At 44.1% G+C, this 23,942-nt stretch overlaps 1 protein-coding gene across 1 annotated transcript in view; it reads left to right on the top strand.

Moving 5' to 3' along the window:
* DNAAF9 (dynein axonemal assembly factor 9) overlaps window positions 1-23,942 on the top strand; it is an 816,325-nt gene that overhangs the window by 199,771 nt on the left and 592,612 nt on the right. The window contains exons 4-5 of the mRNA XM_086964303.1: window positions 14,748-14,872; window positions 21,661-21,757. Of these exons, the coding sequence (XP_086820429.1) occupies window positions 14,748-14,872; window positions 21,661-21,757 (222 nt within the window). The remainder of the gene's footprint in view (window positions 1-14,747; window positions 14,873-21,660; window positions 21,758-23,942) is intronic.

The following is a 23,942-nucleotide window of genomic DNA, read 5'->3' as shown; positions in this document are numbered from 1 at the left end:
GGTGGGCTTGTATGCAGTGGGTTTCGAGAAGGAGAAATGGACGCAGTGGTGGTCCGACCAGAGAGGCTGCATGGTGTTACTGAAGTGAGGGTTGTTTCCTCCGGCGAAGATGGGGTCGAGTGTGTCCTGTAGTTTGGGTAGGGGTGTAGATGAGTTACTTGAGTCCAACGTTGGCAAGATTCTCTAGGAGGGATGTGGTGTTGGGGTCTCTGAGGTTGTCTAGGTGGAAGTTCAGGTCTCCGAGCAGTTTGTAGTTTGTGCAGGCGAGGGTGTGGGGTGCGATATAATCTGCAATGGCATTGCTGAACGGGAAGCGGGTCCGGATGTTCTGTAGGCGAGTGTCCATCGGAGTGTCGTTCTGTGGTTGGGCTGGATCTGGAAGTGGATGTGTTCCATGGGGGGGTAAGGGAATGTGGGGTCCAGGGGTCTTCTGAGTTGGAGGTTGTCAGTCAGAGGGAGCTTTTGTGAAGATTGCGAGGCCTCCTCCGGGGCGGTAGTGGCGATCTTTCCTCAGGATCTTATATCTGTTGGGGATGGCGGTTGCGTTGTCAGTAGCGGAGCTTTCGTGGTCCAGGTCTCTGTGAGGAATGTGACGTCAGGCGAGTGAGTGCTGAGGAGGTCCCAAACTTGCACTGATTATCAGTGCAGGGAGTGCACGTTGAGGAGGATGCAGCTCAGGGGTTTGTGTTCGCTGGCGTCCGGTGGGTTGGGGGTGGTTGTCTGGGTTAGGAGGTGGGTGAAGGTGCAGCAGCAGTGTCAGCAGGAGAACAGGCTTTGGGAGTTGCTCAGCGTTGAGAGCTCGCGGTCGTTGTTGCATCTGGGATTGAGTGCATGGAGAGTGCTGGGGTTGTAGCGGGGGGGGGGGTTGGGGAACCAGGATCCCTGGCGTTGGAAGCAAACAGGTCGCAGATCGGCGCAGACAGGCTTGCCTTTGGTGCTTCCTCAGCGCACCAGCATGGACGCACAGCAGCTGCCATCAAGTAGGGGTCGGGAGAGCAGCTGGGAGGCGGGAGGTGGGAGCGAGAACACGCTGGTGGAGGAGGGGCCGCGGGGGGAGCAGCAGCGGCGGGAAGAAGGTGAAAAGGGAAAAACAGAGGCAAAGAGCTAAAATAGGCAAAGACAAAAACCAAGCAGAAAAAGACAGAATAACCAGCAACAGCAAAAGACCGACAAAAGGCTGACAGAGCGGGCCAACAGAAGAGGAGGCTCTTTCACTGGACCATTAGGGATGAGGCGCACGCAGGAGCCTGTGGGTGGAGGAAGGCCCCGAACACCTACCTGGGACACCCGAAGGCGCTGGAGGCAGTGCTCTAAAGAATGAGCTGCGCGAGGGGAGAGCAGTTACCCTCACCAGGAGGTCAAAGGCCTTGCTCTTGATAGATATGCACCAACATGAGCAAGTGTGACCTGTGCATATACCGGACACCCATCGAAGACCACACATATGCAAATGCCGACTGGGAATAAAAAAGAGAAGTCCCAGGTGTGACAGATGAGTTTTAGGCCTTGAAAATTTGGTTTCCATTTCCTAGACCTCCAAACTCCTATTTTACTACTCACTGTGGCCAACGGAAATGCCTTTAGTCTAGTGAAAGCTTCTTTTCCCAGCCCCCAGATCAAGCTATTCATCTGTTACCTGTCCCGGTCCTTTATGCATAAACAGGGGAGAGCATGACCCATTTCATGTGTATATTTTTATAATTTTTTTTAACATGGACAGGCGCAACGAATAAAAAATAGGTAACTTGCCTCTCTCTCCCTACTAGCTGTTGCCTTTTTGGAGACATGGATATTTTACACAGCCTCTTAAAGTCCGGTAGGGCTGGTGTACAGTCAGTCACTTGTCAGTCATAGCTCCGAAAAACATATAGACCGGAGAAGTCTGATTGTTCAGTATCCTTTTTGAAAGATCCAGGAGGGCTTGATGAGAGACACTTGTCATAACCCCCTCGAATAGGAAGCGAATACCAGAGCACAGGCCATCGGTTCTGAGGTTTGTGACTATAGAGAATTGGTGGGGCTGGTGCAGAATCAGTCCCATGACTGTCATCTGAGATTTGTATCTAAAGTCCATTAGACCTAGGGCAGTGTTATTGACTAATGCATTTTGTCTCTGGTGTGGCTGGAGCAATCGTGGTCACATGGTAAGACAACGACTAAAAGCTGTGACCAAATCAACTGTAAAAGGCCAGTGGTTTGCCACAGGCGGTCTCATGTCAGGTTAGCTTCTGCAAGGCCATTAGTGCTGGAGAAGAATCAGTTGGGTAACACGCTTTTAATGATGCTAAAGATAATTCTCTAACTACATCTATTACTAGCTGAACACTTAGTATGTCATATTGTCAAAAAATCAAAATACATCATTTTGGTAATTGAAAAAAGATTTAATTGTCAACATTTACTCCTACTTTAAATTGAGGGGTTGAGAAAACCTATAAGGCAACCTGGAGCCCCATAGGCTTAGTAACATTACTAAGTTACTTCACTTGTGTTTTTCAAGTTCAGGCTCACTAAAAAGCAAAGCTGTAGAGATTTACAATCATCTAGTCGAGCTAAACTTATCGAAGCACCGCCATTTCACTTAGTAGATAGATCATAGTCAGTTAAGGTGTTTGAAAAATGCTTGTTAAAGCAAAATGTTGCTACAGCTTAATATTAATGGCGGAAAGTGTTATAAAGATGTGTGTTGTAAGAAAAAATAACACAGTTTAAAAAGTTTATATTTTCCATCCTGAGTAACCCTATTCTATTTTTTCTATTGTATGGAAATACAATATATGTGCATGAAGTGAGTGTAAAGAAATTTGCAAATGCACTTGACAAAAATCGATCATTCCACTTACGAGTAGTATCTAGAGTTTTGAATTTCACTGCCTATATGGGCCATGCCTCCCATTACTGTGTTGTGCTACAGAATGTCTACTTGGTGGGGATTCTGAAACAGGAAATGTCATTGCAAACGACTGAACCCTCCCACAAACACATGTATGTTCCAGGGAGAACAGCTGAAACAGTGTAGGGCAGGATTTGAACGGTGCGGGCGTGAAGGCTGCCAATAGGCTGGGCCACAAAACACTGGGTCTAAAACAGAAAATCCTATGGGCACGGTGGGATGGTTTTGCAACAAGTCGGCCTGCAACCTTATGCCAAGTAGTATGGGGAGGGAGGGTACAAGAGGTTCCTATCACTCTCCTCTCTGTTACTCTAAGCTACCCTTATTTTTCTAAATATGGATTCCGTGAAAATATCCGTTGTTTGAAAATATTATGCAGATTTTAGACATCAAGGGTCACAACTCCGCACACTCCTAGCCTATACAGTTATGGGATATATAGTTACCACCCAGTCAAACAAGCAGTATGAAAGGCAATATATCTGGCTTGGAAGTGAGTTTGGTGTTTGAGTTTGTTTGTAAAATGGTGACTTATATTCACCAAATTATAAGTGCTCTCTGTCTCCAGTCTCACTAGACAGTATGTGGGGTCCCTTTACGAGAACTGTAATGTAGCTGCTCACAAGAGGTAGGGCATCACCTGTACACAACAGATATCAAGGGCCAGAATAGACTATGCCTTGTTCTGCTTCTTTGCGGCGGCAGCCTCGGTAAAAGGTTGACTAAGGTGCACACTTAAGCCTCCATTAGGATGGTGGGCGGACTTTGTCCGCGCTCCTTCCTCACGGTACTAGGGACCGCCCGCCATAAGGGCGGGGGTCCAGTGCAGTGGCAGGCGCATCCAGCATTCCTACCATGCACAACATGGCAGGCACCGCGCGGTGCCTGCCATGTTGTGCATGGAACTGCTGGGCGGTACCATAGGTACCCCCATGTGTACCCCCCACCCGCTGTAGTCCTTGGGGGCCCGCAACGGACCCCCAGAGCAGACTCTGCGTACCTTTCCGACAGAAAGGCTTTGAAAATTGCGCATCCTAATATGGCTGGCTGTGTCTGATAGACACCGCCACCATGTAAATGTAAATGCCGGCATTTGTAGAGCGCACAGCTACCTCCAACGGAAGTGTCCCGGCGCTGTCCGTATACCTCTTAGGAACCCTTCCTGGCTTTTCCCTGTGAAATGTCCACTCCTGGGCATCCCCAGGGTGAAGCCAGGCATCCCAGGGCTGTTGGGGCCGTTGTGGAGATTAAGCAAGCTATTGCCCAGAGTTGCAGAGTGGGACCCATGATTAGAATAGGCACCGAGGCGAGAAATATCAGGTCCGAGGAAATTGAGCCCAAGACCCGCCGATGCGGGTATTGAACCCTGGTCCCGGACCAGACTTCTGCATCAGGGTCTGCCGCTCTAACCATTGGGCCACACTTCCCCACCATATAAACCCTTTTCTGCCCCAGTCGCAAGGCGACTGGGGCGGAAAAGCGACGGACGGTCTTTCCATCTGCCACGGACCCCCAGTCATGTTAAAATGGCGTGGGGTCTTTGCAGCAAGGATGGCGGGCGGATTGCCCCTGCCAGTCTGGCGGGGGCAACCAGCCCGCTATCCTAATGGGGCCCTTAATGTTCTTGGTACCAGCTTGAGTCGAGGGACCCAGTTTTGTGGAGCAGATGAGTCCTAGCTCAGCTTTAACCATAGTCTTCATCCTCAAGAAGATGTTTGAAACCAAGAAGGAGGACAGTATGCGGGGGCCTTCTGGATCATCCATGTCCTTGTTCATGTTGTAGTCGGCGGAGTCTTCTATTCTCCTGGTTGTTCTTGACAGCGGACCACCAAAGAAAGTTCTTTGCACCAAGGCTTCTCAGACAGCTGATACCACTGAAAACTCTGAAATGCCCTTATGGTAAGCTTGTGGATGTGCTCTTGACAGCTCACTCCTCCAAAGCCATGTTTGCTGCAGAGTCTTGCATTCCGCAGTCTGCTACAACAGTTGTTTCGAAGTAAGAGCCAACAACCAGGCAGCTGCATAACAGAAGGGTCCATGATCTGGGAGGAATCCCAACATTGTTTTTCTCTGTTTTCTGGATATGGCTGAAGTGTGAGGAATACCAGTTTGTGTTCTCTTTTGCTTACTTTATTTTTTAAGTATTTTTTTTTTTTTTGAAAACCTTTATTGAATTATCAAAGCATTACAAGCGCAGGCCTACAACCACAGGGGCCGGCCGCAAACTCAGGATATAGATTCAGGTGGCATGCAAATGTATACGACCGTGTAATATCAACGAGACAAGCATAGCTTATGATTGCATGTGCCATTAAGCAAAGGATATCAAAGGTTTCATTTTTTTTGGTTATGAAGAAGCAGTAGTGGCTGCACTATCGATAGCGTCACACCATAGAATAGAATTAAGAAGAGATGGGGGGGACGCACCCCGCAATGTAATCAGAACCAGGTGATGAACATTACAGCCTTAAACATACTACGCCCGCTAAGGCAAACAAGGAGCCAAAATCAGTATAATAGCGAGCAATTCAGCTATAGCATCATCCCGAAAAACCCACCCCCCAGAGAAGTAAGGCATAGGCAAGTATAGACGCCAGATAGAGAAAGAAGTGAGATAGAGAGAGACAGCCAACCCACTGAAGAGGAAGGAAAGCCCCACCTGAGAGAAAGAGATAAGAAAGAGAAAGAGACCATAGAACAAAACAAACTAAAATAATAACCCCCCCCCACCCAACACCCACCACCCTGCACCCCTGTAATGGCTACGGCCAACCCCACTAACAGCGTGCCTGTCGCCCCAGAACTGCCCTAAAGAAAGGAAAGAAAGCGGAGGAGGAGAGCAATAGACACACTCCCGGTCCTCATTACACCCCACCAGCAGCAGCCTCCCCAAATTCCATGTCGACTATTAAAGCAAGTATTGAACACGTACATGGGGAGAACTCCAATAAAAACCTCCCGTCTCCCAGCTGTATACACGGTGCATATCCGGCATAAAACAGATAGAAAAGCTAACCCCGAATGTCAAAGTCAACCTTGACCAGTTCGGTTTTTCACGAAAGCCCATGTCGTCCAAGCCACAACAATCGCGAAGAAGGCGAAGCGTCCAAAACAATGGCGATGGATCGAGGAGAGGAGACAAAATGGCGGCATCTGAAAATTTGACAATTGAGGATGAAGAAGGAAGGCAAACCTCTCCGAAAGTCACTGAAGAACTGTCCTTGGCGGTAAAAACCTTTAGCAACAATGTTCAGTCGAACAGGAATGGAGCAGGGAAAGCCAACGACTATCACAGGTGCACCCTCCATAAGGCCAGAGCCATCAAATTAGGCTAAAACAGGCTTCCGTCCGGGGGTCTCTAAATGGTGCGGAGAATAATCCACGGGGTCCAAGGCATGCTGACAGCTTGTCGGATTATCCGCTTCCGGTTCCAAGTGCGCGTTATCCAGCTTTACAGACATCCGTTGGCACAGGACGGCAAAGTGAGAGCAGAGCGCCCCAATGGCGGCCATTACGGACCTCAGTGTTGGTGTACCGTCAGTATCCCCCATCTCCTCCGGCATGAGACGAGGCAGGATTCGGATCCCTGAAACACCGTCCAGGAACCAGGCACACACGGGGCTTATGACAACAACGAGCGCTCACACAACAGGCAGGGTCTGTATTTCGCCACTCGCGGGGGCCAGCCCGACAACCCGGGCTCCCCAGGGGGTCACCGGGCATAGGACCCCCGACCGTGGTCACCGATATCACATGCGTCACTGTGCCGTGTCCTTGAATGAAGCCGATTACTCAGTTGCCAACTGGAATTAGAAGGTTTGGACCGAGGTCGGGAGACCGGAAGCAACCCTGGTCCCACAGCCGATGTTGATCACATCCAACCCGGATGGGTCAGAAATCTAGGTCCCGGTGGAAGCTCTGGAATAGGCCGAGAAGTAAATTCGACGTAACTTTGTCACCCGGTAAGTTGGAGGGTCCGGGTTTGCACCGCAGGAGTCAGGAGCACTTCATACATGTGGGAGTCCGGCGTGCTTGAAGGATAAAGGGCAGGATATACGAGCTGCCGGTGGAGGTCGGCGGAGCCGGGAGCTTATGCGGCCATCTTGGATCGTAGCGTAGCTCCTCCCCTTTAAGTATATTTTTAAACAAATAAAATTAGCATATATTTACAATGTTCGAAAAAGAGCCATGCTGTCACAGTTATACAATAAAGTTATAAATAAAAAATTAAATTAGAGAACCCTATTTGTAAAACGCAAAGCATGTTTATACACTAGAGTGTTTACATTTGATCACTAAACCACAAGTTATCCCAGATGTTAAAATTTCATTCAAGTTTCAAAAGGTCTTCCAAAATTTTTGAGGAATTCTCCTTTCTCACTGCAGTTCATGATTATTACCACGTTTGGCATTTTACATATACATATTTAAATGATAAATCAGTTCCTGAAAAACATTTTTATATTTTGCTTAATTTCATGGAATGAGTGGGTCAGAAATTGATCTGATGGATACTTCTAATCGCAGATTCCTCACCTTTAGAATATTCAGAAGGTGCCAGACTGGATCTCAAAGTTTTCTCAGCAGCGCTCTTGTGCCGCCATGTGGCTCTGTGTTGGCCTCGTTCTGCCATGGAACTGAGGGAACGGAGCGGAGCGGCATTATGCGCCACCTATCTGCATTGACTTCTGTTCATTTCTTTCCATGCCTTTGAACATGGATCCGGAGCCCACTCCCTTTTTTATCAATTAATGATGCTCTCCAAATTGAATTTCGTGCTGCGGCTGTCCGAAACATTTGTCAGTAATTAACCCATACGAGATGTGCCTCTGGTTCTTGGGGTTGGGCATGTTTCTTAGTTGTGTGAAGAGTGTGCACACATACACCCGGAGACATTCTGGAAGACCATGAAGTGAAGATGTACATTGTCAGGCATCAAAAGAAATCACAGACCTTGGTTAAGACCTACTCGAAGTCGATGACGTGGACCCGTTCCCTTTCTTGAGGCCACTCTTGCAATATCTTCTTTGCGGTCGAAGTAGTATGTTAAGTGGAGTTCCAAGGCAAAGAAGACGTACACGAAGCGTGACTTAACCCCATCCTCCCTATCTTTTTCTAAAGAGAAGTAGAGAGAGTTTAAAAGTAGCAATTGATTTAGCTCTTAACTGATTTAGTGGCCAATTTAACAACTGGGCTCGATGAGCCTGGAATTTCCTGGGCCATTGGTGAAATTGCAGCACGAGGCCTTTAAGGAGGCCATGCTTCTCACTCCCTCTGGCATGCTTTCAGCGCCCAGGATCCGAAGAAGCCTACAGTTGGGTGACCTCAGGTGGGTCTGTTGTAAGCACCATCTGAGCCCTTGGAACCTGCCTTGGGTTCCGCACTCACTCTGGTGTAGACTTTCACTCTGACTTCAAGACCTCTGCTGGTCCCTCTTTTGCCATCTCCGGTACCAGAGATCCCCAGAGGAGGATCGAGTGGGAGACTCTGATGTCAATTCCAGATCTAAGTCTGTTGCCACCACAACCAAGGTTGTGCTCCGACTCCACTTAAGTGCACCCAATTCCAGTACAGTCAAGCTCAGATAATGGACTCCCTCTACAGCAGAGCTGTCCTCCGAGTCTCCGTCATATCTTTGGTTCTGATTCTGACCAGAGTTTATAAGTCAAAAGAAAATCCCTTGACTTATTGTCCGTAGTACCCTGTTCCCTGGAACTTGTGGGGTCATCTCTCTTTTTTGTGATTTGACCAGAGTTTGCCACCACCTGGCGAAGACAATGTTGATAATGGGGATGATTTACTTCTGCATCATCAATCAATCAATCAGGGGTTGGTAGAGCGCGCTACTCACCCGTGAGGGTCTCAAGGCGCTGGGGGAGGGCAAGGTGGGGCTGCTCCGGTTAGTTGAACAGCCAGGTCTTGAGAGCCCGTCTGCAGGCGTGCAGGGTAGGCGAGCGTCTTATTTCTACTGGGAGAGTGTTTCATGCTGTGGCTGCGGTGTAGGAGAAGGCTCTCCCACTGGCTCTGCTTCAGTGGATGCGGGGGACCACCGCCAGTGCGAGGTCGGCTGAACGGAGGTTCCTCTTGGAAGCTCATTCGGTTGTTGAGATATTTGGGTCCGATGTTATGCAGGGATTTAAAGGCATGCGTGAGTAGTTTGTAGGTGACCCTTTTCTCAATGGGGAGCCAGTGGAGTTCTTGCAGGCGTGGAGTCATGTGTTCGTGGCACGGTGTCCATAGGATGAGCCTGGCGGCAGCGTTTTGGATGGTTTGGAGTTTGCGTAGTAGGGATTTGTTTATTCCGACGTAGAGGCAGTTGCCGTAGTCGTGCCTGCTGGTGATGAGTGCGTGGGTGACGGTCTTTCTGCAGTCTGGGGAGGATCCATTTGAAGGTCTTACGTAGGAATCGGAGGTAGTTAAAACTGGTGGAGGAGATAGCGTTGATGTGGCGATTCATGGAGAGGGAGGAGTCGTGGTGATGAAAATTAATATGTTGCATTAAAAAGCACAATGGCCTTGATATTTCCCCTTATATATAGTTGATATCACACCAAAAGAATAGACCGTTTCCCTTGCAGTGGTAATTAGGTAAGCAGATGGTGTCCTGACCTACAAATGCTTTATTTTGAAGTCAAAACAAATGACTTTACTGAGCTTTTGCAACCTGGACTTCTTTATCCGAGCCCTTGATTGAAGCCCTAACTGGAACCCTTCTCTTGCCCCTCTCTTGCCTGTCAGTCCACTGGCAAGTAGCCAGATGCCATAGACTGTTCCCGGGCAACCCGGAGTTTATTATACAGCACCCTACTTCTGAGAGTTGGGTGTTCCAAGGTTCCACCAGCAAAGTGAATCATAATGCATTCCTCACCAACCCTCCAGATAGGGAGTTTAAAAGGATTGAGGTGTTTGGAAAAAAAATGTTCTGTTCGCCCAGCCTAGCCTTGAGGTTGGTCAGTCTGGTAATCTGTTATACGCACAAAGTCTTGGACAATGCCAACAAGATCTTGCTGGCTGCCCAGGAGGAGTTTAGGGCTTCCATGGTTCAAACCATTCAAGATGACCAGGATGCAGCCAAATATGTGAATAGAGCTGGGCTGGACTGATTGCACAGACCGAGTAGTTGGCTCTAATGTGGCGATTCGTTGCTAGGTTGCGATGCAATCCACAGGCTTTTTCTCGAGCTGTGCAGCCATGCCTTATCGATATGTCTTTTTATGGATCCCTCGTTTTTGGCAAAAAGGCTGATTCCGTCCTAGAAGTCTTCAAGAAACTAGAGCCACTGTGCATTCCTTGGGCCTATCCACCCTGCCTGACAGTTTACTCCATTGGAATGATTTATATAAAAGGCTAGTCCTCCCATCCCACCCTGGCATACCCCATGTACTTTGTTTTTGGGTCTGAGATCAAACAGACTGGCACAGGTCACCTGGGACATTGTTCTTTTCATTCCCCTGCCCCTGCGGCATCAACCTCCAAGCTGTTGTAGTTTGCCCATATCTGTGCATGACCACCCTGTAAGGAGACCGGAGCAATAATTTTCTCCAAGGTGTGGCAATCCAACACATCCGACGGTCGGTCTCTAGATTGTCCAAGAGGGCTTTGCCCTTCTTTTCTGTTCTGACCCACCACACCTTCCAATCACCTCAGAGCGGCTTTCAGAGGAGTGACTATTCATCTTGTTTCAATAAACATGAGCTCTACTTTACAAAGGAGTCATGGAGACAGACGGACTTGGAAATAGGTATGAGATGTTATACCTACTGTTTATTTGTGCCGAAGAATGATGGAGGCCTTTGGTTCAAGGTTTGCCAGGAGTATTTTCAGTATGCTGTGCTCTGCTGAAAGTGATGACTGAGTTTTGCACATCTTCTGAGGTTGGGTTTATCAGCTTTCCCAAACTTGATGGCTGGCTATTTAAGACGAGCTTGCCATAATTAGTTGTAGACCACGTCCAAACAATAGAGAACCTCTTGGCATCTTTGGGGATCTAGATCAATGAGCCAAATTCACACAAGGCTCCTTCGCAGAGAGCTTCTTTTTGTATGAGCTGTTTTCAACACTGTGCAATTCAAGATATTTTGTCTGCCGCATCAAGGCAACAGCATTTGGGCTATGAGCTTGATGTTTCAGCTTCAGTCTTGGATCTCGGTGAAAGTAGCTATAACATTTCTTGACCAGATGCATCATGCTTATCCACTTTGCCAGGTGGCATATGTGTGCTCTGCAGCTGGATTTAAAGTCTCATTGGGCACATCCTAAACAAAACATGTCAGATGTCATCCAGGAGTCCGAGGACACTGCACAAGAACTTCACTGGTGGCTGCTCGACTGCAACCTGACCGATGGTAAACCCCTCTCTCTTCCACACCCAAAGCTGATGTTTTGTGACGGATGTATCACTGTTGTGTTCCAGCTGTTATCTTGGTGAGGTGGTGAACAGAGGATATTTGTCTTCCGACTCCACCTCCGTCTGTTGTAGTTGTGTGCCATTCGCCCGGTATTGAAAGCCTCTTTTCTGTCCATCAAGGAAAGAGTATTGCAGAATTCTTACAGGCTACACCAAGCAATGTTATTAACGTAACATAACGTGTGCATTTGTAATTGTAAAGCGCATGATCACAGCAAAGGGTACCTTGGCGCTGAATAACAGATGTTTGTTACCCACCTCAATGGTACAACCTCAGATGGATGAAAGGCTGAGTGGACCTGCCGGGATGTGAACCTGTGCCCATGAGTTCTAACACTGGTCCCTGCAGTGGACGCATTAGTCTACTGAGCCACCAGACCTGAATAAGCAGGGCAGAATCAGGTCCTCGGTCCAGTGCCAATTGGCGCTGCTCCTCAGGAATTGCACTTCAGGGTATCATCCTGATCTTGAACCACCTGGAGGGATCTGTAATTGCTAGGGCAGCAAATCTCAGCTGCCAGGGTCTGGCGGATCATGAATCGCAATTGCACACTTAGGTAGCCCACTGCAACGTTTGACCTGGTTACACCCAGTCTGGACCTTTCAGCCAACATTGAGAATGCCCATTGTCAAATCTTTGATACATTAGAGTACCCAAGAAAGCTCTCTCTAGGAGATGCATTCCTGCTGGAGTGGAGCACAGGACTCCTGAATGTCTTTCTGCCTCTCCTGCTCCATAGTTCTGAAGAAGATCGTGAGTTACGAGGCCCAAATCATCTTAATCACTCTCTACTGGGCCAGGAGAGTGTGGTACCCGCACCTTCCGGGTTGCACATTTGTCCTTTGATCAGGGTACTACTTCCTTGAGAGAACTTCTGTTACAGTAGGGGAGGGTTCTGTACTCTAACTTGTGCAATCTTCATGGGTGGACATTGAGTGTTGTCAGTAGACTGGTTCTGATCTCCCACCTGAGATTGTGGATTTCATTCTCGCTAGGCGTCCTTTTACAAAGTCCATTTACGGAGGGCGTTGGGACACATTTTTGGCCTGGTGTATAGTATGCAACACAGACCCCTTACAAGCCAAACTGTTGAATCTTTCATTGTTTGGTTTTGTCTTTGGCCCAGCAAAATCTTGTTGTTTCAACTTTTTTTGCGTTTGCTAGGCCAGCCACTTTGCTGAAATCACCTTTTGTGATGGGGTCTGTTAAAGGTTGGGCACACATGTACCCTTCCACTCAGTTTATGATGGCACAGTGAGATCTTGATTTGGCCCTGATGTTCCTCATGTGCACCCTTTTCGAGCGAGTGCACAGCTGCTCATTGCGATCACTTCAGCTCGTCACAAATTCTTTCTCAGTGCAGCAGCCCTAAACTAGTTTCTGCAGACAAACTGGTGTTGAGGACCAGGGCTTTTTAAAAAAAAGTTATGACTCCTTTTCACATTGGGATACCCATCACCCTCGCAAACTTCTTTGCTCAACCTCAGTCCTCAAAAGAGGAGGAGAAACTTCATTGTATGGCCGCAAAAAAGCCTTAATCTTTTCTATCCATCACACCAAAGACCATCAGTCAAATAAGCTTTTTGTGGAGTTCTGGGGACAGAAAAGGACATTGTCAGGGTTCGTTGTCCTCTGCAATAAGATCTGCTACGAACTGGCTAAGAAGCAGCCACTAGAAGGATTGAGGCTCGTTCCACTGGGGCAACGGCTGTTACCACTACATTGGCATGCGCATATGTGTAGCTCTGCCCTGTCACTTCCACGGCGAAGGAGGCCAGCGCAGAGCTGCACAGTGCCACCAGGCAGCGTAAGAGAGCGCTGCTCTGAAAACCTCTTGATCAGTCTGGGGAGGAATCTATGGTAAGAGTATTCGCCAGAAAGAGCATTACTTAACATAAGTAACTTATTCTGTATATTACGGTATATTTCAGTTAACTCCTCCTAGAGGGGCTCAGGATCTTCTTGAATTTCGAATGTACAACCATTTAACAAATGGGAGGAGTCAAAGTCAGAAGGAACCCAGCTCAGGACGTCCCACACCTACACCCGCAAGACCTCTTGGTCTTGCCCCAGAGCAGCACATGCCAGATGAAATTAAGTCCACTCTCCAGACATGTCCTCCAGGTCCTCTCTGCGTGGAGACACTTAGCTTTAAGGGATGTAGAACGGGAATGGGAATGCTAATGCTCATAATGCAATTTTCTGGAAACAGGATTGGGAGGGGAGACTTGCTCTTCCCTACAGTGCCTTGACTGTATAAGACCACGATACTCAAAACAAGAAGTGCAGCTTGATGTAACAGTGCAAAGGAGTTGCCGGGTAAAATACTTTTTTGGTATCTGGTGCTATCACCATTCTGACTGGTATTACCAACTGTTGTGCATGGTCTCCAATGGTAAGCCCTAGTGGTAGGTGATGGGTCTCTGAGTGGTATCCTGTGGTATTGCAACAGGTTCCAAGGAGCTCTTTATCGCATCCAATATCTGAGCCTTAGAGACTATGTGGTTCTTGCTGTTGGAAATAAAATCCAGCATCACTCAGCGTGCAGAATGCGTTCACTCCTGCTTCACATAAGCGTCAGACAATTCATGAAAGCAAGGTTGCAATGGTAACACACAAAGGAGAAAGTATACTCTAGATTGCTGTTCCCCAATCAGTCCATGCAATGCTTTGGGGTTGAAGGTACTTTGTTAGTACAGATTGCTGAAGAATCGACTTCCCAACTTGAAAGGTGCAGCAAGAAAAGAGCACACTGAAAAGAGAAGAAAGCATAGTCAGAGGTGAAGGCTCAACAGCATGGACATGCTGAGGACAGTAGTAGCATATTCCAGCCACATCTGTCTGTGGTTAAACAAGCATACTGTGGAAGGGCAGGAAGTGTGGCTGTATACCATGGAAGTACATATTCCTAGCAGTGGCTCTACAACATGACTTTGAACATCTTGAAGATGCGGTTTCCGGTCCTTACACTGGGTGCCCGTGTACCTACTGGCTAGAAATAGAGGAACATTAGACAATTGCTTTTGAGTGACAGGGAGAATATAGACCTGGGTAAAAAGAGGGGTCTGTGTTTCTACCTGCGTTTTGGAATTGATTGGGATGCAGTGGACAGGGTGTAGTTTTGTCATAAAAATACACAATTGAAGATTTTGTTGCCAGTCAGTCTTCGCTCCAAGTCACAGGTTCCATTCCAGATTTGCTCGGATACTGAATTTCTACCACCACTTCTGCCAATGTTGTTCCTTAAGATTTCCTTAAATTCAGCAATTAAACAGTCTTTGCATTCAAATTATTTTAGAGAACATTTTAGCAATAAGGACGTATTGCCATTAATTTGGAAATCAGTGTGATCTCCACTCACTACACTTTGAAACATCTACTGCCTTCTTTCAACTTAGACTCTTCTTTAAATAACCATTAAGGATTCTTGTCTTTCTTTTTTGCAGATGTGATCATTTTAATAAGGCCTGACCATGTTCATCTGTATTGTAACCCTGTCAACTACTCATATCTGCTACCATTTGTGGCCTTCTGGAGGAACCTGCATTTTCACTGCATGACTGAAAACGAGGTACGAAATGTGTGAGGTGTTTTATAATATACATTTGAGCCTTTTCATTATGTATGGTAGCCTTCAGAATTTCATTTGTGGAGGGGGTATGTTTGAAGGCATACATTCGGTTGAGTGGTGACGCCACGATTGCTTGTTGAATCAGATGCTGTTTGGTTTATCTGGAAGATAGTTGGTTTTTCCATCACTGTATACAGTGGATTTTCTATTTCCCATGCATGCGATCAGGCTTGCCAGAAACAGGATCACGATGGCTAAGCTTGTCAAATCTCAGAGTTGGTTAGCGCATTCACTTACGTAGAGCAATATGTGCCACTACACTCCCCTCTGAACTGATCTGTCACTAGAATGATTGCACCAACTAACTACGACCTTCGTTATGATTTGGCCGGATTTACCAGTTGGTAATATTCTTCCAAGGTGAATTTGAGACTACTCCTTGAAATATGTCTCTCGGTGAAATGGCTGCAGTGTTTGGAGTTTGAGGTCAGAATGAAAACAGCCTTTGGTTTTGGAGTTTGCACATCAGATTACATCAAATGCTCTCTCTTTATGACCTCTGCTGCCTGTGCGCGTTTCCCAGTTATTGCCCCCAAGTAGTACAAAGATTCATAAGCTCAACTCGCTCTTCTCTGACAGTTTCCAAGTGCAGGAACTGTGTGGCTCTCTAGGATTATGTTTAACAGAAAACGTGCTAAAGAGCAGCACCAGCATCACTCTCATAAACACTACGACGCCCATGTGAAACCTACTCCTCTCAAACACTGTTTCTCCACTAAATCCAGTCTCGCCGGTAAGTGCCATTTAACCTCCGCTCTGCAATGAATCGAGATCTTAGCACTGTAGCCATCACAACACAAAAGAGGTGAAATCCCCACAACTGGGGACCCCACCGCTCTCCAAAAAGGATAAACGTGATCAATTTGCCCAGACAAGTGCCGTCCCATAGAAAATGTAGATATCTCGCAACTCCAAACCCACATTGAAAACCCTAGAAACATACCATTCTGACCCCAGCAGCACTGATCTGCAAGAAACAGCAGCCCTTCGCTCCGAGTTGCCGAGTGTGATCCCTGGTTAGAGTAGGCACCGATGCGAGAATTATTGAGTCCGCTGACCCTGGTCCATGACCCTGCCGCGTCGGGAATTGAACCCTTGTCCCGGGCCGTTCTCTGCTTCTGGGTCTGCCGCCTCTAACCAGTGAGCCACACAAATCCACAGCCCACTGCCAAAAAGTAAGGCTTGATGACTTTTCCTGTGTACCCAGCACAGTCACCGGCGGAGTACCTCAAGGGTATCTGTGTCCCTCCTAACACCTACCTCACACATTGAGTGGGCCGTCTCAGAGTTCACGAACTGCGATTCCACTTATTTGTTTATGGCATGTAACTAGAACTCCTTGGCAGTGGAGATAAGCATAACTTAAAGATGTAGAGTCCTGGACAGGCCAAATCCAGCTACATTTAAAAGGTCTGAAACTGATATACACATTCTTTCCCGCCGCTGCTTACTCAAAGAAGTAAATGTCCTTCGCCGACCTTATTCACAGAAAAAGGTCCATTCAAGTGGAAGTTATTAGCCAAAGGACTGAGGCATTCCCATCTTCAATTACCAAATTATTAGTGCAGTGCTCTCAATATTCTACCACCTAAAACTCATCTAAGTAACCTGACCCCAGTGATAAGTGATGCGTATAACCTAATCCGATGTCTCACTCCTAAATAGTGAACAGTATTCCTAGTCTAGTAGCTCAGCATGGAGAGATGTGGTCAGTACAACCCAGACTGCTTGCTGATAACATGAAGTTGATGACAAAGATGTAATGATATACAACATTGCCCTTTTACAAGCAACTGGGTTATGAAGCTCACACTATACAGATACTTTAAAAATACCCTTCTGCATCCTATGATCCTCACTGATGGTATAAAGGTAGAGTATTCCCGCCCTTGTGTAGAGAACCCAGAACACTGCCTTTGGAAGGTCACAAACTCAGTCTGTACTTGGAGGAAGGCGCAGCAATGTTCAATCTACTGATTCCTCCACGAATAGCAAGGCTAACTTTTATTGCATTTTTCTTCTGCAAAAAGTCTTTCTCGGACATAGCAGTGAGACAACATTCAGCACGTATGTGAAAGAAATGTGCTACATTATCCAAAATAACCTTCATTCAGTGGAAGAGAAAAATGAAGGAAAGGCTGCCTGTCAGGTCAGAAATACTCTGGCTGTAAATAGAATAGACTGTTTATCCAACAAGCCAGGACTTTCCATCTCCAGCATTCACTGTTTACCTCACAGCCTCAGTTCATTTCCAGCTCCTGCTAACTGTGTCTCCGACACTTCAAGGGTTATTTACACTTTTCGCCTGAGGTTTTTCCTTCAGATTATTAACATTTTCAACATTATTTGACCTTCCTGTCTAAGAGCATTTTCTCTTCAGTTTCGTCATGTTTCAGGGCAATTTTTCTCATAAAATGCTTTCTCTCTGTGAAGTGCCTCTCCTATAGGAGAAAAAATGCTGCATCATATCCAAATTCAGTGCATGTAATCTGCCCACCCATGACACATACTGTTAAAGAATGTTGTCATAAGACCACTAATTACACAGTAACCAGTTTCGACATTAGGTCTGATGATGATGCAAGAGGACAACTATTTCTTTCAGGCCTGTTACTCCAACTCAGTCTTTTTCACTCCCACCTTAAATGCCAGGGAGACATAAGAGGAGGAGAATTCCTTCCATTTCTCCATCCTCGTCAATCTCCAATTCCTCTGTCTCATATTGTTCGTATATGCCAGCTTAAAATCATGAATCTTTCTTTTGCTGGAGCCGTCCTCTTTGAATCTCATACCGATTTTGAATAGCGAACAGATAAGGGCAATCGGTGGCACAGGCTTCTATCCCCAAAGTGTCCGTGTTCCTGCAAGCTCTGGGCCAACAACAGCAACCATAGACCCAGAACCACCATTGACTTGGTGGGGGAAGAGGACGACAGCAGCAGCAGTGCTCCTCTTCATCATAAAAATCCCTTTACAATCTAAACAGTGAAGGCTGCCCTCTATCCATTCTCCTTCCTACTGTGGTGGGAGTGAATATGTCAAACCACTTGGCAGAGTGAAATTCAATTAGCTGAGACAAATGAATCTTCCAAAGTATTGAAACGGCCTACGCCCTTCAGTTTAAAACTTCTCTGTCAATCCCTTCAAAGCTGGCGCTGAAACATCCCTCCAAATTTAGTAACGAAAGATCAGTTGCAACTTTTAAGAAAGGAGATATAATCTCTGCTCCAAAAGCAGGCAACAGAACCGATTTCTCCGTCTCAAAGAGGTAAAGGATTCTATTCCAGATATTGTTTTAGTCTTCACTAAAGGCCCCAAAAATTCCAGATGCCGGCCTTGCATCAGATATAGCCAGAGGTTGTGAAAGCAGACTGGATGTGTTAAGTGAATCTGCACAATGCTTTTTTCCCATGCCAGCACAGAATGTTTCTGAGATTTAGAATAGGCAAGACCCCTTCAATGCAAGGTTCAACCCTTCGGGCTTAAATCTTCGCAAAGAACAATCTCAAAGTGTATGGCTGTTGTAGCAGTTCATCTTCGCAGGAGCAAAATCTTAATTTACCCAAACTTGGATGACTGGTTGGTAAAGGCGCGCTATTCAGAAAATGTAAAAATTGCAACACCACTGGGATTTAAACATCAATAACGAGAGATCAATGTTGTCCCCTGTGCTGGTTCTCATCTACCTGGTAGCAGCACTGAATGCAGAAAAGGGAAAAGTGTTTTCTCCTTAGGAAAGAATGTGTTATATTGCAGAAATGTCACCTATTACTGCAAACACCGCTACCAATCGGACATGAGATGTCATCCATATTGGGGCCAAGCTTTATATATTTTCCAGATGCCCAACGCAAGTCTCCATATAAAACTGTTATTACAGTGCATAGAGGTTCAGTGGTCCCAGTGGAAGGATGACTGAAAAGCCAGATTGATGTTAAACATGCAGGCAAATGTCTCTCTCAAATGGTGATGCACGAGAAACAACCCCCTGAAGGGAGTCCCATTTCATCAAGATCTCTCAGCCCCTAAGGGGATGAGAAGCCCATCTACAAGACCTCTCCGTTCAAGGACTGTGGTCGGAACACGGATCACTGACAGAATATCGACCTCAAAAATATTGATGTCCAGAATATCAAAGTCCTATCTGCACAATGGTAAGTACAAAAATATCGAAAAAAATATAATCTAAAATATCGTTGTTAAAAATATTGGTTTTTTTGGTAAAAAAAATAATGTAAAATAATACATATAATTAAAATAAACAGAATTATTAGAACATGTTTAAAATTATAAGTATTACATATAATGTAAAAAGAAAATTAAATATATATAAAATATAATATTAAATATAAATTGTTAGAAACGTATTAAAAATTATAAATATTATAAATACATATATATACATATACACCAATAACATAAAAAATTATATATAATGATTTAAAAAATGTAAATATTTTTAATCTTTTAAAAATACATTTTAAACTACATTAACTGAAACAGTAGAGAAAATATTGGATAGCGAAGGGGTAAAAATGACTATTTCCACTCCAGTGAGTGCAACAGATGAGAAAGTATTGGATAGCGGAGGGGTAAAAATTACTATTCCCATTCCAGTGAGTGCAACAGTAGGGAAAGTGTTGGATAGCGTAGGGATAAAAATTACTATTCCCACTCCAGAGAGTGCAACAGTAGAAAAGTGCTGGATAGCGTAGGGGTAAAAATTACTATTTCCACTCCAGTGAATGCAACAGTAGGGAAAGTGTTGGATAGCGTAGGGGTAAAAATTACTATTCCCACTCCAGAGAGTGCAACAATAGGGAAAGTGTTGGATAGCGGATAGGAATAATTTAGGATTCCCACACCAGTAAAATAATAAAAAATAATTAACAAACAATTACATTTTTTTTTTTACCTTCCACCATATTCCCCTATGAATTACACCACCAATATTGTAAAGCATAACACTATTAACATAATTAATAATTATTTAAAATTAACCATTTAAAAACAATGAATAATGTAGTTCACACAATTAACAGTATCAATCAATTTAAAATACATTTTATAATAAAAAATATAGAAATTAAATTACTTCCCAGCCTATTCCCCTAGCAACACACAACCCGCTCTTAGAAAATCACACAAATACCATAATTAATAATTCATTATTAATTATTTACATTCATAAATAATTAACAATATATCATTTACCACAATTTACAATATACATTTTTAAAAACATAAATATTAAATAATTAAAAATATAAATACATTAATTAATACTAAATTACTTCCCACCCTATTCCCCTATTAACCCACAACACGCTCCCAAAATAAATAACATAATTTACATGTTTACCAATTAATTAACAATTAATAACTAATTAATACATTATTAACCACAATTAACAATATAAAATAATAAATACTCAATTAATAGAAACTATTAATTATAATTAAATTCCTTCCCACCCTATTCCCATATAAATTCGCATCCCGCTCCTAAAAAAAACACAAGATATTTACAAAATAATCACGAATAATTAACTAATTAATAACTAATTGATAATAAATTAATCGCCACAATTAACAATATAAAGTATTATATATATATATATATATATATATATAAATTAATAAAAAATATAAATGAATAATTATAATTAAATTACTTCCAAACCTATTCCCTATAAACCCACCACCCGCTTTGGAATAAAAACACAACATTTAATTGAAAATAATTAATAATTTCTAAATTATTACATTTAGTATAATTAACTTACATCACACTCAATTCCCTATAAACCCACAACCCGCTACGGAACTAAAACACAATCAACTTAATTGTTTTTTTTACAACTTCTAAAAATTTAATACATATTTAAAAAAAAATACAATACTTAACCAAAAATATAAAAGACATACATTTAAAATAACACTAAAATACAAAACACTCATATAAACATCGATCTTATTAACAACAATATTTTTACAAACAATATTACTGAGTTCGGTATTAACAAAAATGATATTTCTTACCTTCATGTCGATATTCTGGTCACCGATATTCTTGATGTCCATAGTCTGTCCCTTCGATATTTTCAACTCGATATTTTTGTACTTAGGAAATAAAAACCCAATATTATGTCTGTGCACCTTCGGAAAAGCAGCATCTCTACCACATAAACACCCTGGCGTTAAATATGTTTGCTATAAAAGAGGAAGCTAATTAAACTAGATTGTGAATGCCGACCTGACCAAGGATATTTGTGTTTTTTATATGTGCACATTGCAGCGATAAGAAGGGGGTACAATGGTGTCTCCTTCACAAGTAAACCATCTAGTCTGAAATACATATGTAGTTCTTTCTGGCAGTGTGTTTGGTATCTTCAGTTCAACAGCATCATGCTGCCAGATCACTTATGCAAAGAAGGTGACGCTGTTAGCCTGGTCTTTCTCACTTTAGTGAGCTATAGCGGACTTGTAACCTCTACTGTTACTGCCGTTCTTATAACCCTGTGGGCAATGTTGTTAGGAAACCGGTTTTTATGTTATGATAATGAATGTCTATATATACTAAACTGAACAATGCAAATTTGTTTGATAAGAATCAATACTTAGTATGCTATTAGTAGGTAAAGTAATACACTTGCTTTATGTTTGAATACAAATAATTCTTTTAAGATTAAAATGTTTTCTTATTGTTTGAAACATTTGCATTTCAGTTTGAAGATGAAGAAGCTTCAGAAGAATTTAAAATTGCCAGTTTTGTAGATATGGTCCGGGATTGTAATCGAATTGGCATTCCCTACAGCTCGCAAGGTGTGTTCTAGTGCTATGTGTATTGTTGTTTATGGACACATCATTGTTTATATGTTACTGCTCTCTATATTACTATGGCTTGTGAGGATAATGGTACTGGAAGAAACACCTACAATTTGTTGGTCGAAAGGAAAGCGGTTTTATGTTAGAACAAATCTGCCACAAGGACGTTTTGAACTGGTTTGGGTCATAATAGGGGCATCTACAAGGGGGAGCAGCTAGATCTTGCTTTTGTCAGAGGGAAGATTATATTTTCTGGCAGCCTTTAAGTGGAAAATCTATTGACACCGTGTTCTCTGTAAGTATTCTCCATGGTTCTAAGATAGTTTATCTGAAGTGAAAGATCTCAATCTACTTTTTGATCCTTAGATAGTGTGTAGAAGAGCCCGTGACACCCGGTTAAAGAGTATTAATCCTGTTCCATAAGCATGTGATAGTATCTGAGAAACAAACTTCAATTCTGCTACCTGGCACCTACACTGAGATCTAGTGCCAAGGCTTTTCTCTCGATTCCGCGGGTCAGGCTTTCCAGACATGGGGCATATCCTTCTCTCGACCGCTCTGAGGGAATGGAATGCGCTTCCTGTCTCTCTTCGCAGCTGGGTAGATTTCAGTCAGTTTAAGAAATTGTTGAAAGCTTGGCTGTTCTAGAAGTTTGGGGATGGGATCAGAGGAGGCTAGCGCCCAGATACACCTTCTATCTCTGCGCTCTACAAATGGATATCGTATCATTGCCTGGATAGCGGATACGATGGAAGGATATGGTACGTTATTTGGAAATGTGCTTTCAATTTAATTTATCTTTAAAAGTGTTGGTGATCCCTATCAGTCTTCTGAATTTTGAGGTGCGAACCAAATTTTTCTTGTTATTTCTAAGGGCATATTCACATATTGTGGAGGGTTCATATTTTTTTTTCTTTTTCTTATTAATAATATGTAATAGAGTCGTATTGTTTCATTTAGAGAAAAATGCAGAAATTGTCTTTCTTAGTTTTTGTAATTTTATTAATGAAGCATCAATTCATTTGAGTATAGTTTTGTAATTTCAGTGTTTCATTGGTAGCCCAAAGTAACCCAATGTTGACAAATATTTCATGTGAGTGAACAGTTCATTGATGTGACCGTGATTTGCAAATATAGAACACACTTAAATATGTCACGCAAGCGTGAATGCATCAGGCGGCATCAACGTCACTGAAAAATGAGAGATGTCCATATTTTTCCGTTGCTGTCTCAGCTACACCTATTCTGTGTTGTAGTGGAAAAGGCAAAATTGCGTATTGCAGTGTTTGAAGAGGGTTTCTCAGTGTGTTAACTGTCTGTCAAGAGGATGGACAAACGAATCAATCCACAGTGAGCACTGGAACAGAACAAGGTGAGAAAGATGCGTACCTGACTTGGCAAGGTTCAGCTGACCATACTGTTCATCGCCAGCGTTGATTAGAACAAGACTATTTACTGATGAGGAAAAAAGGTTGGAAAACCGAACCAGTTCATAGTAGAAAAAGCAAACATAATAAGATAATAGATGGAGGGCTGAAACTTTTCAGACACTCACCTGCAGTCACTATTCGAGCTGGGTTAAATCCATCATTGCTATTTAGGTCAATTCGCCACCCCAGTTCAGACCTAACCATATTCAAACCAGTCTTGACCCTGTTCCTCATGGAAACAGTCCAGCTTGAACTGCTAAGAAATATCTTCCCCGGACTAGAAGCAAGCATTCTGGGCCCAGTTTCGGGGTAACACCCTTCATCAACCTGGCTAGCTTGAATCCAGAAGCAAAGTGAGCAAGGGACCCATGTCTGGGCATACCCTGCCAACTTATGGTGAACAATGCAAACACAAATAGATGATGGACGGAGCGCTGAAACTTTACAGACACTCACCCCCAGTCACAGATCTGGGTACAATCCATTATCGTTCTTTAGCTCACTTCTCCACCCTAGTTCAGACCCAGCCATATGCTAACCAGTCTTAACCTTGTTCCTCGTGGGAAAAGTCCAGCCTCAACCGCCAAGCCAGGTCTTCCTTGGTAGAAAAAGGGCAGCGCTCAATCTAGACTTTCTTTCCATCTCTGAACGTTCCTTTCATCTCCACTTTTCAGTGTTGTGGATACTCTGCCGCAAGCATTCCAGGACACAAGGCAAGTGATTAATGGGTGGCGACAGAACACAACACAACA

This window comes from Lissotriton vulgaris, chromosome 3_2 (genome assembly GCF_964263255.1).
Source record: "Lissotriton vulgaris chromosome 3_2, aLisVul1.2, whole genome shotgun sequence".
NCBI lineage: Eukaryota > Metazoa > Chordata > Amphibia > Caudata > Salamandridae > Lissotriton > Lissotriton vulgaris.
This window is presented reverse-complemented; position numbering and strand designations above follow the sequence as displayed.